The 15463-nt window shown below is 53.4% G+C and overlaps 1 protein-coding gene across 1 annotated transcript; it reads left to right on the top strand.

Moving 5' to 3' along the window:
- The first annotated feature begins 12167 nt into the window (after positions 1–12167).
- LOC127004264 (basic salivary proline-rich protein 4-like) lies at positions 12168–13776 on the top strand. The gene is made up of 3 exons (XM_050871828.1): positions 12168–12341; positions 12643–12995; positions 13065–13776. The coding sequence occupies exons 1-3, from the start codon at positions 12168–12170 to the stop codon at positions 13774–13776; spliced, it is 1239 nt and encodes a 412-aa protein (XP_050727785.1).
- The last annotated feature ends 1687 nt before the right edge of the window (positions 13777–15463 follow it).

Raw genomic sequence — 15463 nt, forward strand, 5'->3', positions numbered from 1 at the left:
CCATAGACCCGGGCACTAGAGTCTTTTGTGAGCCAAAGCAGGAGCTGTCAAGGATGACTGTGGCTGGAATGTGGCGACCACTGAGAGAAACCTGGAGTGGAGAGCCGCTCTGCAACGGCGGAGATAGAGAGGAAGGAAATAGTGACCAGGGCCGTAATCAGCCTGTGTGGGTCAGGTAGACAAAGGCATGTCCGTGAATAGTAGACATGTGAGCGGTGGGCACCATATTAACTTAGTAATATCGGTAGCCAAGACTCACCCTAAGCGGTTGAGGTGCACGAGGGCTCGGCGGAGTGTAGCGGGAGGCCACCTTACCGAGGGAGGAGTACAGGAGCCACGTTCTGGGAGGCCCGCAGACGCCAAGAACAAGGGCACGCCGCGATACGGACAGAGAGCGAGGAGAGTAGACTTCTAGGGACCGGGAACGCGGTCGAAGGATAGAGTCTGGGTTTATCAGTTTGGGCACGAGTTACTAGTGGTGTTTCGCAGGGAACAGTTGGCGGAAAACCAGTGCCATAAGCAGGTTGGGGATGACGCAAATTGAAGAATTGAAATTGAAGAAGACTACTCCAATCGGACGATGACGCAGAGGTCCTTCAGCAGGACCTCCGTAGCCAGAGTCTTTACGCACTATCGGGGTGGATGGTCAACGAGCCACTCATAACGATGGGGTCGGCTTCTGCACTCAGTTGCTTGCTCACAAGAGAGAAAGAAGGGGAGGGGAACGACACACATGTTACACTACTACAGGAACGAATGAACTCTCTGGGAGGTGAAGGTATCTGGTGGATTCTCCAGAGGGTCGTCAAGGACACGACATGGGCAGTTAGTTACTGGGAGTACTGGTCAACCTAAGGCAGGAGGGAGCTCGCTACAGTGTCGGCGGATATCGAGGCCTGTTCATGAAGAGAAGCAAGGAGAGCACGCGGACGCTCTAGGGTTTCTTTGGTAGTACGAGCAGAGTCTAATGGGCAGGCCGGTCTCCATCTGGGCGATGGTATACATCTGTTCGGCGAGGGTAGAGCCTACCTCTCAACTGCAACGCCCTGAGCCTGATGGTTAAGGTTTCTAGACCAGAGTCCTCAACGGGAGTTCAGGAAGCGGTGGCGTACCTCTACATTGGCAACCGAAGAGGAGGACAAGAGACCAGAGCCCTCAGCGTGATTTCAGGAAGCTGTGGTGTACCTCTACATAGGCAACCGAAGAGGACAAGAGCTAAGAGCCCTCAACGGGAGTTACGGAGGCGGTGGCATGCCTCTATATTGGCAACCGAAGAGGAGGACAAGAGACAAGACCCCTCAACAGGAGTTCTGGTGGAGGTGGTATACCTTACATTGGCAACCGAAGGAGAGGACAAGAGGATGGGGACCTGATTCCGCGCAGTCTCGCCATGTCGGAGTTGTGGGTTCTCTCGCCACTCTGCTCTGACTTGGGCGGTCTCGCCATACTGATTTGGGCGGTCTCGCCACACTGACTTGGGCGGTCTCGCCACACTGACTTGGGCGGTCTCGCCACACTGACTTGGGCGGTCTCGCCACACAGACTCGGGCGGTCTCGCCACACAGACTCGGGCGGTCTCGCCATACTGATTTGGGCGGTCTCGCCACACTAACTTGGGCGGTCCCGCCACGCTGTAACTTTGTACGATTTTGCCTCTCTGATTGCTTGGGCGGTCTTCCCACTTTGTCACATTGCGTAGTCTTGCCATACTGATTCTTTTTGCAGTCTTGCCACCCTGATACATTTGTGCAGTCATGCCACTCTGCCTCCATCGTGTAGTCTTGCTACTCTGATTTCTTGTGCAGTCTTGCCACTCTGATTAATTAGTGCAGTCATGCCACTCTGCCTCCTTGTGCAGTCTTGCCACTCTGCTTCCTTGTGCAGTCTTGCCACTCTGCTTCCTTGTGCAGTCTTGCCACTCTGCTTCCTTGTGCAGTCTTGCCACTCTGCTTCCTTGTGCAGTCTTGCCACTCTGATTCCTTGTGCAGTCTTGCCACTCTGCTTCCTTGTGCAGTCTTGCCACTCTGCTTCCTTGTGCAGTCTTGCCACTCTGATTCCTTGTGCAGTCTTGCCACTCTGCTTCCTTGTGCAGTCTTGCCACTCTGCCTCCTTGTGCAGTCTTGCCACTCTGCTTCCTTGTGCAGTCTTGCCACTCTGCTTCCTTGTGCAGTCTTGCCACTCTGCTTCCTTGTGCAGTCTTGCCACTCTGATTCCTTGTGCAGTCTTGCCACTCTGCTTCCTTGTGCAGTCTTGCCACTCTGCTTCCTTGTGCAGTCTTGCCACTCTGCTTCCTTGTGCAGTCTTGCCACTCTGCTTCTTTGTGCAGTCCTGCCACTCTGCTTCTTTGTGCAGTCTTGACACTCTGATTCATTTGTGCAGTCTTGCAACACTGCTTCCAATGTGCAGTCTTGCCACTCTGATTCCTTGTGCAGTCTTGCCACTCTGCTTCCTTGTGCAGTCTTGCCACTCTGATTCCTTGTGCAGTCTTGCCACTCTGCTTCCTTGTGCAGTCTTGCCACTCTGATTCCTTGTGCAGTCTTGCCACTCTGATTAATTAGTGCAGTCTTGCCACTCTGCTTCCTTGTGCAGTCTTGCCACTCTGATTCCTTGTGCAGTCTTGCCACTCTGATTAATTAGTGCAGTCTTGCCACTCTGATTCCTTGTGCAGTCTTGCCACTCTGATTAATAAGTGCAGTCTTGCCACTCTGATTCCTTGTGCAGTCTTGCCATTCTGATTCCTTGTGCAGTCTTGCCACTCTGATTCCTTGTGCAGTCTTGCCACTCTGATTCCTTGTGCAGTCTTGCCACTCTGATTCCTTGTGCAGTCTTGCCACTCTGCTTCCTTGTGCAGTCTTGCCACGGATACCTTGTGCAGTATTGCCACTCTGCTTCCTTGTGCAGTCTTGCCACTCTGATTCCTTGTGCAGTCTTGCCACTCTGATTCCTTGTGCAGTCTTGCCACTCTGCTTCCTTGTGCAGTCTTGCCATTCTGATTCCTTGTGCAGTCTTGCCACTCTGATTAATTAGTGCAGTCTTGCCACTCTGATTCCTTGTGCAGTCTTGCCACTCTGATTAATTAGTGCAGTCTTGCAACTCTGATTCCTTGTGTTGTCTTGCAACTCTGATTCCTTGTGTAGTCTTGTCACTCTGATTCCTTGTGCAGTCTTGCCACTCTGATTCCTTGTGTAGTCTTGTCACTCTGATTCCTTGTGCACTCTGATTCATTTGTGCAGTCTTGCCACTCTTCTTCCATTGTGTAGTCTTGCAACTCTGATTCCTTGTGTAGTCCTGCCACTCTGACTCATTTGTGCAGTCTTGCCACCCTGCTTCCATTGTGTAGTCTTGCAACTCTGATTCCTTGTGCAGTCTTGCCCTCTGATTTCTTGTTCTGTCTTGCCACTTTGGGTACTTGGGTGGTTTTGCCACTCTGCTTGCTTGGGCGGTCTTCCCATTCTGCTCCCGTTGGGCAGTCTTGCCACGGTGTCTTGGTGGGCGGTTTTCTCGTTGTGGCTTAATGGGCTGTCAACCCTTTCGGTTTGGGTTGTCGCGCCGCTTGGGTGACTTAATTGGTCGTGGAGAGGACCACCACATGCCTTCGCGTTATCCTGGTGTCGGGGGTGACGTTCTTCCGGGGCTATGTCGGGTGCCCGGTCTACCTCGCCGACACACAACCCTCGTTGCGATTAGGGTCACACTTGCACGTGATGGTGCCCCGGCCGTGGCGGAGCGGCTGCGCCTAGGAGTTTTTTCCCCGCAGTCTGCTATTTAACGTACATGTCGGGGTTTTTTTTTACGCTCACTGGCGCAGTCCCTCTCTCACCACGTGCCCTTGTCAAGCTCATGTCTTGTACACGTACGGCGTGTCCAACGGGGGGAGTGTAGTCGCGCCTATGGTATGTCGCGCCTATGAAGGGCAAATGTATGTAGTCGCGCCTATGGTATGTCGCGCCTATGAAGGCCATATGTATGGAGGCGCGCCTATGGTATGTCGCGCCTATGAAGGCCATATGTATGGAGTGTATGAATGTAGAATATTAGAGATAGAGCGGGGCGCCCCGAGCGAGTAGTCGGGGCGCCCCGGCATGTTGTTTACAGTGCCTAAAAGGCATAGATAAGGAGGGCCTCATGGTTGACCCTAGGGTCAAATGAGGGGCCATAGAGAGGTTCGCCTCGGGCGGGAGGAGAGACGGGAGTGAGACGGCGTCAGGGGAGGGCGGCCGAGTTCCCGTCTCCCACGGCTGACGAGAAAGAGAAGAGCTGCAAAGGCTGTCATTAGACCCTCAATGTCGTGAGTTTAAGAGTGCATTGTTAATGATCTGTTAGGTAAGGTGACAAATTTGGTATACTCGATGTGTCTGTATCAATTATCTGTTATGCTGTGTCGTGTGCTGTATGATTAAGTGAATGTATCGCTTATCCCGCAGGTAAACCGCATTAAAGCGAGTGTGCGACAAGGTCTTGTGTGATTAATCCTGCTCCAGTCGCAATGGCGACTACAGTTTACGACAACGGGTCGAATGCAGAGGCGGGAGAACGTCGATCAAGTGTCGAACCTCGTGGTGCGAGGTGACAGGATGAATACAGTCTACGGGAGTTGTGGAACGAGTACTTTCGCTGACGTGGTGAACCCAGCGCCGCGACGGCGTGACGAAGTGCTGGACAACTTCGTTCTACGGCCGGGTATTACGAGTGATAGTGATACGTTGTTAGCGGCTTTTGGTGCTGCCATGGATTTGGTGTGAACGGTGACACTCATTGCTATCGCGCTTGGTGTGACGGTACACAAATGATAAACTCAGTTGTGATAAATGAAGTAACCATTTGTGATAAATGAAAACTCAGTTGTGATGGGAGTGTTATCGCCGTTTGGCGATGTGAGGAAATAGAGGGAAATGAGAGGGGGTGAAAGGTGGAAGAGTGAAGAGGAAGAATAAGGGAGAGGTTTACTATCGCAAGGGCAATTTATCGTCGGGAATGTTATGACAGTATGGTCAGAGGTCACCAAATATATTAGGCTGGTGTACGAAGGCACTCTTGTTCACAGCCCTGGGTAAGCACATGTTTGCGCGTGATGAAAATAAGACGCACAATTAAGGTATGCGAATGACTGTTGATAAGTTGTGTTAAACGCATCTGGTGGTATGCGTTGGACGTGATTGTTGAAAGGTGGTTGATGACGCTCAGTGATCGTTGATGAGTTGTGTTAAACGTATCTGGTGATACACGTTAGACGTAATTGGCGACGCTCAGTGGTCACGTGTTGTATGCGTGACGAGAAAGAGATAGTGGTAATAAACACGACGTGCACGACAGTAGTATTGAGTGCAGTGTGCACGGCTGTGGTAATAAACGCGACGTGCACGACAGTGGTAATGAGTGCAGTGTGCACGGCTGTGGTAATAAACGCGACGTGCACGACAGTGGTATTGAGTGCAGTGTGCACGGCTGTGGTAATAAACGCGACGTGCACGGCAGTAGTATTGAGTGCAGTGTGCACGACAGTAATAAGCACAGTGTGCACGACAGTAGTCTTGAGTGCAGTGTGCACGGCTGTGGTAATAAACGCGACGTGCACGACAGTAGTCTTGAGTGCAGTGTGCACGACAGTAATAAGCACAGTGTGCACGACAGTAGTCTTGAGTGCAGTGTGCACGGCTGTGGTAATAAACGCGACGTGCACGGCAGTAGTATTGAGTGCAGTGTGCACGACAGTAATAAGCACAGTGTGCACGACAGTAGTCTTGAGTGCAGTGTGCACGACAGTAATAAGCACAGTGTGCACGACAGTAGTATTGAGTGCAGTGTGCACGACAGTGGTAAAAAGTGCGGTGTGCACGACAGTAGTATTGAGTGCAGTGTGCACGACAGTGGTAAAAGGTGCGGTGTGCACGACAGTAGTATTGAGTGCAGTGTGCACGACAGTGGTAAAAAGTGCGGTGTGCACGACAGTAGTATTGAGTGCAGTGTGCACGACAGTGGTAATAAGCGCGGCGTGCACGACAGTAATAAGCACAGTGTGCACGACAGTGGTAATAAGCGCGGCGTGCACGACAGTAATAAGCCGTGTGCACGACAGTGGTAATAAGCGCGGCGTGCACGACAGTAATAAGCACAGTGTGCACGGCAGTGGTAATAAGTGCGGCGTGCACGACAGTAATAAGCCGTGTGCACGACAGTGGTAATAAGCGCGGCGTGCACGACAGTAATAAGCCGTGTGCACGACAGTGGTAATAAGCGCGGCGTGCACGACAGTAATAAGCACAGTGTGCACGGCAGTGGTAATAAGTGCGGTGTGCACGACAGTGATTTTGAGCGCGGTGTGCACGACAGTGATTTTGAGCGCGGTGTGCACGGCGGTGGTAGTGAGAGTAGTGTGCACGACAGTGGTGTTGCGCGCGGTGTTTGAATGGGATAATGGTCAACTGACGATACATGCAATTTAGGTGCGTCCGCTGTTTGTGGATCCTGTGGTTCGTTTGTTATTAGTTGTGTTGTCATGTTAGACCTCCAGCGTGACTCATGCATGGCAAGTAGGGGTCAGCTGGGAGCCTTCCGCCGTCTGTTACTAAGTATGCAGTAGAGTAATAGAGCGCTGACTACTGATTAAGGTTCCGCAGGGTCTTACGGGTATGTATAAAGGCTGGACAGGTTGTCTGAGAGGTCAACACCTATGGAGGGCATGCTGTTTGCGTTGAGACTAGCATTTACGTGCTACAAGCTCTGGCTGTTCTGCCGAGGACTCTCTTTACGGACTTTAGACCAGATCTTCGACACAAGTAGTGACACGCATGACACTGCCATAGACCCGGGCACTAGAGTCTTTTGTGAGCCAAAGCAGGAGCTGTCAAGGATGACTGTGGCTGGAATGTGGCGACCACTGAGAGAAACCTGGAGTGGAGAGCCGCTCTGCAACGGCGGAGATAGAGAGGAAGGGGAAATAGTGACCAGGGCCGTAATCAGCCTGTGTGGGTCAGGTAGACAAAGGCATGTCCGTGAATAGTAGACATGTGAGCGGTGGGCACCATATTAACTTAGTAATATCGGTAGCCAAGACTCACCCTAAGCGGTTGAGGTGCACGAGGGCTCGGCGGAGTGTAGCGGGAGGCCACCTTACCGAGGGAGGAGTACAGGAGCCACGTTCTGGGAGGCCCGCAGACGCCAAGAACAAGGGCACGCCGCGATACGGACAGAGAGCGAGGAGAGTAGACTTCTAGGGACCGGGAACGCGGTCGAAGGATAGAGTCTGGGTTTATCAGTTTGGGCACGAGTTACTAGTGGTGTTTCGCAGGGAACAGTTGGCGGAAAACCAGTGCCATAAGCAGGTTGGGGATGACGCAAATTGAAGAATTGAAATTGAAGAAGACTACTCCAATCGGACGATGACGCAGAGGTCCTTCAGCAGGACCTCCGTAGCCAGAGTCTTTACGCACTATCGGGGTGGATGGTCAACGAGCCACTCATAACGATGGGGTCGGCTTCTGCACTCAGTTGCTTGCTCACAAGAGAGAAAGAAGGGAGGAACGACACATGTTACACTACTACAGGAACGAATGAACTCTCTGGGAGGTGAAGGTATCTGGTGGATTCTCCAGAGGGTCGTCAAGGACACGACATGGGCAGTTAGTTACTGGGAGTACTGGTCAACCTAAGGCAGGAGGGAGCTCGCTACAGTGTCGGCGGATATCGAGGCCTGTTCATGAAGAGAAGCAAGGAGAGCACGCGGACGCTCTAGGGTTTCTTTGGTAGTACGAGCAGAGTCTAATGGGCAGGCCGGTCTCCATCTGGGCGATGGTATACATCTGTTCGGCGAGGGTAGAGCCTACCTCTCAACTGCAACGCCCTGAGCCTGATGTTTAAGGTTTCTAGACCAGAGTCCTCAACGGGAGTTCAGGAAGCGGTGGCGTACCTCTACATTGGCAACCGAAGAGGAGGACAAGAGACCAGAGCCCTCAGCGTGATTTCAGGAAGCTGTGGTGTACCTCTACATAGGCAACCGAAGAGGACAAGAGCTAAGAGCCCTCAACGGGAGTTACGGAGGCGGTGGCATGCCTCTATATTGGCAACCGAAGAGGAGGACAAGAGACAAGACCCCTCAACAGGAGTTCTGGTGGAGGTGGTATACCTTTACATTGGCAACCGAAGGAGAGGACAAGAGGGATGGGGACCTGATTCCGCGGGCAGTCTCGCCATGTCGGAGTTGTGGGTTCTCTCGCCACTCTGCTCTGACTTGGGCGGTCTCGCCATACTGATTTGGGCGGTCTCGCCACACTGACTTGGGCGGTCTCGCCACACTGACTTGGGCGGTCTCGCCACACTGACTTGGGCGGTCTCGCCACACAGACTCGGGCGGTCTCGCCACACAGACTCGGGCGGTCTCGCCATACTGATTTGGGCGGTCTCGCCACACTAACTTGGGCGGTCCCGCCACGCTGTAACTTTGTACGATTTTGCCTCTCTGATTGCTTGGGCGGTCTTCCCACTTTGTCACATTGCGTAGTCTTGCCATACTGATTCTTTTTGCAGTCTTGCCACCCTGATACATTTGTGCAGTCATGCCACTCTGCCTCCATCGTGTAGTCTTGCTACTCTGATTTCTTGTGCAGTCTTGCCACTCTGATTAATTAGTGCAGTCATGCCACTCTGCCTCCTTGTGCAGTCTTGCCACTCTGCTTCCTTGTGCAGTCTTGCCACTCTGCTTCCTTGTGCAGTCTTGCCACTCTGCTTCCTTGTGCAGTCTTGCCACTCTGCTTCCTTGTGCAGTCTTGCCACTCTGATTCCTTGTGCAGTCTTGCCACTCTGCTTCCTTGTGCAGTCTTGCCACTCTGCTTCCTTGTGCAGTCTTGCCACTCTGATTCCTTGTGCAGTCTTGCCACTCTGCTTCCTTGTGCAGTCTTGCCACTCTGCCTCCTTGTGCAGTCTTGCCACTCTGCTTCCTTGTGCAGTCTTGCCACTCTGCTTCCTTGTGCAGTCTTGCCACTCTGCTTCCTTGTGCAGTCTTGCCACTCTGATTCCTTGTGCAGTCTTGCCACTCTGCTTCCTTGTGCAGTCTTGCCACTCTGCTTCCTTGTGCAGTCTTGCCACTCTGCTTCCTTGTGCAGTCTTGCCACTCTGCTTCCTTGTGCAGTCTTGCCACTCTGCTTCCTTGTGCAGTCTTGCCACTCTGATTCCTTGTGCAGTCTTGCCACTCTGCTTCCTTGTGCAGTCTTGCCACTCTGATTCCTTGTGCAGTCTTGCCACTCTGCTTCCTTGTGCAGTCTTGCCACTCTGATTCCTTGTGCAGTCTTGCCACTCTGCTTCCTTGTGCAGTCTTGCCACTCTGATTCCTTGTGCAGTCTTGCCACTCTGATTAATTAGTGCAGTCTTGCCACTCTGCTTCCTTGTGCAGTCTTGCCACTCTGCTTCCTTGTGCAGTCTTGCCACTCTGATTAATTAGTGCAGTCTTGCCACTCTGATTCCTTGTGCAGTCTTGCCACTCTGATTAATAAGTGCAGTCTTGCCACTCTGATTCCTTGTGCAGTCTTGCCATTCTGATTCCTTGTGCAGTCTTGCCACTCTGATTCCTTGTGCAGTCTTGCCACTCTGATTCCTTGTGCAGTCTTGCCACTCTGATTCCTTGTGCAGTCTTGCCACTCTGCTTCCTTGTGCAGTCTTGCCACTCTGATTCCTTGTGCAGTCTTGCCACTCTGCTTCCTTGTGCAGTCTTGCCACTCTGATTCCTTGTGCAGTCTTGCCACTCTGATTCCTTGTGCAGTCTTGCCACTCTGCTTCCTTGTGCAGTCTTGCCATTCTGATTCCTTGTGCAGTCTTGCCACTCTGATTAATTAGTGCAGTCTTGCCACTCTGATTCCTTGTGCAGTCTTGCCACTCTGATTAATTAGTGCAGTCTTGCAACTCTGATTCCTTGTGTTGTCTTGCAACTCTGATTCCTTGTGTAGTCTTGTCACTCTGATTCCTTGTGCAGTCTTGCCACTCTGATTCCTTGTGTAGTCTTGTCACTCTGATTCCTTGTGCACTCTGATTCATTTGTGCAGTCTTGCCACTCTTCTTCCATTGTGTAGTCTTGCAACTCTGATTCCTTGTGTAGTCCTGCCACTCTGACTCATTTGTGCAGTCTTGCCACCCTGCTTCCATTGTGTAGTCTTGCAACTCTGCTTCCATTGTGCAGTCTTGCCACTCTGATTCCTTGTTCTGTCTTGTCACTTTGGGTGCTTAGTGGTTGTGCCACTCTGCTTGCTTGGGCGGTCTTCCCGTTCTGCTTCCGTTGGGCAGTCTTGCCACGGTGTCTTGTTGGGCGGTTTTCTCGTTGTGGCTTAATGGGCTGTCAACCCTTTCGGTCTTGAGTTGACGCGCCGCTTGGGTGACGTACTTGGAGAGGACCACCACATGCCTTCGCGTTATCCCGGTGTCGGGGGTGACATTCTACCGGGGCGATGTCGGGTGCCCGGTCTACCTCGCCGACGCACAACCCTCATTGCAATTAGGGTCACACTTGCACGTGATGGTGCCCCGGCCGTGGCGGAGCGGCTGCGCCTAGAATTTTTTTCCCCGCAGTCTGCTATTTAACGTACATGTCGCTTTTTTTTTCGCTCACTGGCGCAGTCCCTCTCTCACCACGTGCCCTTGTCTAGCTTATGTCTAGTACACGTCCAGCGTGTCCAACGGGGGGAGTGTAGTCGCGCCTATGGTATGTCGCGCCTATGAAGGGCAAATGTATGTAGTCGCGCCTATGGGATGTCGCGCCTATGAAGGCCATATGTATGGAGGCGCGCCTATGGTATGTCGCGCCTATGAAGGCCATATGTATGGAGTGTATGAATGTAGAATATTAGAGATAGAGCGGGGCGCCCCGAGCGAGTAGTCGGGGCGCCCCGGCATGTTGTTTACAGTGCCTAAAAGGCATAGATAAGGAGGGCCTCATGGTTGACCCTAGGGTCAAATGAGGGGCCATAGAGAGGTTCGCCTCGGGCGGGAGGAGAGACGGGAGTGAGACGGCGTCAGGGGAGGGCGGCCGAGTTCCCGTCTCCCACGGCTGACGAGAAAGAGAAGAGCTGCAAAGGCTGTCATTAGACCCTCAATGTCGTGAGTTTAAGAGTGCATTGTTAATGATCTGTTAGGTAAGGTGACAAATTTGGTATACTCGATGTGTCTGTATCAATTATCTGTTATGCTGTGTCGTGTGCTGTATGATTAAGTGAATGTATCGCTTATCCCGCAGGTAAACCGCATTAAAGCGAGTGTGCGACAAGGTCTTGTGTGATTAATCCTGCTCCAGTCGCAATGGCGACTACATATATATATATATATATATATATATATATATATATATATATATATATATATATATATATATATATATATATATATATATATATATATATATATATATATATATATATATATATATATATATATATATATATATATATATATATATATATATATATATATATATATATATATATATATATATATATATATATATATACACACACACACACACACACACACACACACACACACACACATATATATATATATATATATATATATATATATATATATATATATATATATATATATATATATATATATATACTGTTACTGCGGTGATTTCAATAATGTTGACCTGGAGAATGAGACACCCGCACGTCGACACGAACTTTTATTTTGATCCTGTTCGGTCAAAACCTGGAACACAATTTGTGGCTACTAGAACAAAGAACAAGTCAACTAATATGGCATTATGATGACATAACAGGGGCGACGTATATACATATACGACACGAGAGCGAGTTAACTTACGTGTTTCGGGCTCTCGGACTCGGACAAACTCGGACAGAAAGGATATCCGTGTGAATAGTACCAATTCTTGACACCGTCTGCTCCCTTTTCTCCCTTGTAGCTCACCCTCAGGGCCTCTGTCGCCCCTTACGTGAGTCACCCTCAGGACCTTGTGTAAGCATTCTCTACATTAACCCTGCATTAACCCTAAGCGATAAGACCGGCGAGCGCGTAAACATCAACCAATGACCTCTGACCCGACACTCTCACACTTTGTCTCTCTCTCTCTCTGTCTCTCTCACTCTCTTTGTCTCTCTGATCGGCGGTAACACTCCCCCTGTCGGGCTTCGCACGAAACCCCAAAACACGGAGGGGGCCGGCAACAGATGCGGAAGCAGTCGGAAGGGACGACGAAGAAGCGAGACGTCACCCGGGTCCGGTCACCGGGGCCGCCGGCCGTGGAGAGGGACAGGGACTCCTTCGCGACGATGGGCCCCGCCCGCCAGGAAAGGGGCACCCAGGGATACGACGACGGCGGGGAGACAGGAAGGAAACCACGAGCCCCCACCCGAGGAAGGGGGTACCACGGCAGCCGACGTGGTGGGAAGACGGGAGAGAAGACGAGGAGACCTACAGGCCCCCGCCCCGGGCAGGGACAGGGCCCGGAGACGAACCCCGGGCACAGCAGGAGGGACCGGAAGCGAGGTGGTGCGGCCCCAGCCCGGGAGGAGGCGGCGCGGAGGAAGGGGCGACGTGATGCACCACGGGACCGAACCCCCAACACCAGGGTCCGTGGGGGCAGGGACATGACGCTGAAGGCTGAAAGAAGAAATGAGACAAGAATGATTGCCACACAACGAGCCGCCGGACCAAGAGCCGGCGGCTCCCGAGCCACACGTCAACACCCATGCCACTGATGCCAAGCCGCAGCCCCACGGGTGGCGGTACAGCCAGTCCGTGTGCCCGGCGTGGCGCGGGCGGTCTTATGCCAAGCCGCAGCCCCACGAGTGGCGTTACAGCCAACCCGTGGGCCCGGCGCGGAGCGGGCGGTCTTATGCCAAGCCGCAGCCCCACGAGTGGCGTTACAGCCAACCCGTGGGCCCGGCGCGGAGCGGGCGGTCTTATGCCAAGCCGCAGCCCCACGAGTGGCGTTACAGCCAACCCGTGGGCCCGGCGCGGAGCGGGCGGTCTTATGCCAAGCCGCAGCCCCACAGGTGGCGTTACAGCCAGCCCGTGGGCCCGGCGTGGAGCGGGCGGTCTTATGCCAAGCCGCAGCCCCACAGGTGGCGTTACAGCCAGCCCGTGGGCCCGGCGCGGAGCGGGCGGTCTTATGCCAAGCCGCAGCCCCACAGGTGGCGTTACAGCCAGCCCGTGGGCCCGGCGCGGAGCGGGCGGTCTTATGCTAAGCCGCAGCCCCACAGGTGGCGTTACAGCCAGCCCGTGGGCCCGACCACTGCCGCCAAGTCGCGGCGCCACGGGTGGCGTCCTGTAGCCAGCCCGTGGGCCCGACCACTGCCGCCAAGTCGCAGCCCCACGGGTGACGTCCTTCAGCCAGCCCGTGGGCCCGACCACTGCCGCCAAGTCGCAGCCCCACGGGTGGCGTCCTTCAGCCAGCCCGTGGGCCCGACCACTGCCGCCAAGTCGCAGCCCCACGGATGGCGTCCTTCAGCCAGCCCGTGGGCCCGACCACTGCCGCCAAGTCGCAGCCCCACAGGTGGCGTCCTTCAGCCAGCCCGTGGGCCCGACCACTGCCGCCAAGTCGCAGCCCCACAGATGGCGTCCTTCAGCCAGCCCGTGGGCACGACCACTGCCGCCAAGTCGCAGCCCCACGGGTGGCGTCCTTCAGCCAGCCCGTGGGCCCGACCATTGCCGCCTAGTCGCAGCCCCACGGGTGGCGTCCTTCAGCCAGCCCGTGGGCCCGACCACTGCCGCCAAGTCGCAGCCCAACGGGTGGCGTCCTTCAGCCAGCCCGTGGGCCCGACCATTGCCGCCTAGTCGCAGCCCCACGGGTGGCGTCCTTCAGCCAGCCCGTGGGCCCGACCATTGCCGCCAAGTCGCAGCCCCACAGGTGGTCTCCTTTTGTCAACACGTGGGGCCGACTGCAACCGCCAAGTCGACAGCTCTCTCATCAGTATCCCACACCAGTAGCCGGAGCCCGGTCGCTCGCGGTACACTCATTCTGGAAGACGATTTTAGCTGTCACAATGGTTGGGGCTTCTAGTTCCAATGGATCGGAAACGTTTTGCATCATCCCTAACCCCAGTTTTGGGAACATCCTCAGGTCGATTCCTCTTTGATCCCGCGGGATTCCAAGCAATGCCACGGGAGGTCCTTCCCTCGTGACCGCCATCGTGCCGAGTTCCAGAGGAGAGGTCTCGGGTGCCGGTTCTATGCAGAAGCCTCGAGTGAAACCAAGGACAGCCATTTATCCCGCAGCGTTCCTTCCTTGTACAAACAACCATTTGATGATCTCGTCCAAGGCAGCTAAAACAACGGCGTTGGGACTGGGCCACTGTTTCCTTGTTTTCCAGGGTCATATCCAAGAACTTCTCACAGTGTTGGAGAAGATGGTCTCGTTCGCACAACGGACAGCCATTTTCATCCTCCTTTGCGTCACTGATAGTCGCCAAGACTGCGTAGTCCTTCACCCCGCTCGACTTACTGGAAACACGTCCAGCATGTCTGTCTTCTGAGGTGGGGGCTCTCTGACCCTGTTCTGGGTCTTGCATTATGTCATCGGACATATCTACCATATCCTTCACGAAGGCTGCCAACCATTCGATGCCAGGGGCATCTCCGTGCTGCTTCCGGTATTCATGCCTCTTGGTGGTGTGGTCATGCAGCAGTCTTCCTTTGAATCTCTTAGCCACGGCGAGCGTCGTCTGAAGGTTATCGATTTGGTGGAGTTGCCCCATTGCCTTCAAACCGTCAATGCAAATCAACATGTCATCTACCAGTCGTGTCATACCCTTCGGATCTTGGAGACTCACTGACGGCCCCACGAGGAGCCTCTCTGTCAGCTGCCGTATATAGGTGTTTTTATTGCCATGGCGTTTCTCGAGAAGGGCCCAGGCTCTTTCGTACCCTTCCTTCTGATTCTCCATCGCGAGACAACTCCTCAAGTTTTCCTTCATGGGTCCACTATATGCTTCAACCAATATTTCCAGCTGTCGGGCCTGAGACAGGTCCGTCTCCTGAAAAAGACGCCGCAGTGATCTTTTGAATTCCCAGTAGGCAGGGATTGACTCTCCGTTGAACTTAGGTATCGAGCTTTTAGCTAACGCCATAGTGCTGCAAAGTCGGGACGCCCATACTGCAGGTTCATCGGGCCCACGTAGCGGTCTTCTTGTGGGATTGGGGCCTTTCTGTTCCTTTAGTGACGGAAGCGTCTCGATCTCCTCATTCTGCATAGCAGTTTTGCTAGTCCCTACCTGTGAGGGTTCGGGGGAAAGGAGTGAGATTATTTCCTCCCCCTGGTTCGGAAGTTCCAACGCGAGGGGCAGGTTTGGTTTAGAAGGGGCCGTTGACTGTCCAGTAGATCTCGAGGGTGCGGGGGACGGGATTGAGCTTATTTCCTCCCCCTGGTTCGGAGATTCTAATGCGAGGGGCAGATTCAGTTCAGAAGAGGCCGTTGCCTGTCCAGTAGATATGGATGAGTTCTCTCCATCCTGTAACAGTTTCA

Source organism: Eriocheir sinensis, chromosome 27, assembly GCF_024679095.1.
Source record: "Eriocheir sinensis breed Jianghai 21 chromosome 27, ASM2467909v1, whole genome shotgun sequence".
Taxonomy (NCBI): Eukaryota; Metazoa; Arthropoda; class Malacostraca; order Decapoda; family Varunidae; genus Eriocheir; species Eriocheir sinensis.

Bases quoted from the DNA above. Each gene is read 5' to 3' on its own strand.
- LOC127004264 (XM_050871828.1), top strand. From the start codon at position 12,168: ATGCGGAAGCAGTCGGAAGGGACGACGAAGAAGCGAGACGTCACCCGG. The intron at 12,342-12,642 runs GCCCCCACCCGA...CCACACAACGAG, and splicing joins AGACAGGAAGGAAACCACGA to CCGCCGGACCAAGAGCCGGC. The intron at 12,996-13,064 runs GTGGCGTTACAG...GCAGCCCCACAG, and splicing joins GCCAAGCCGCAGCCCCACAG to GTGGCGTTACAGCCAGCCCG.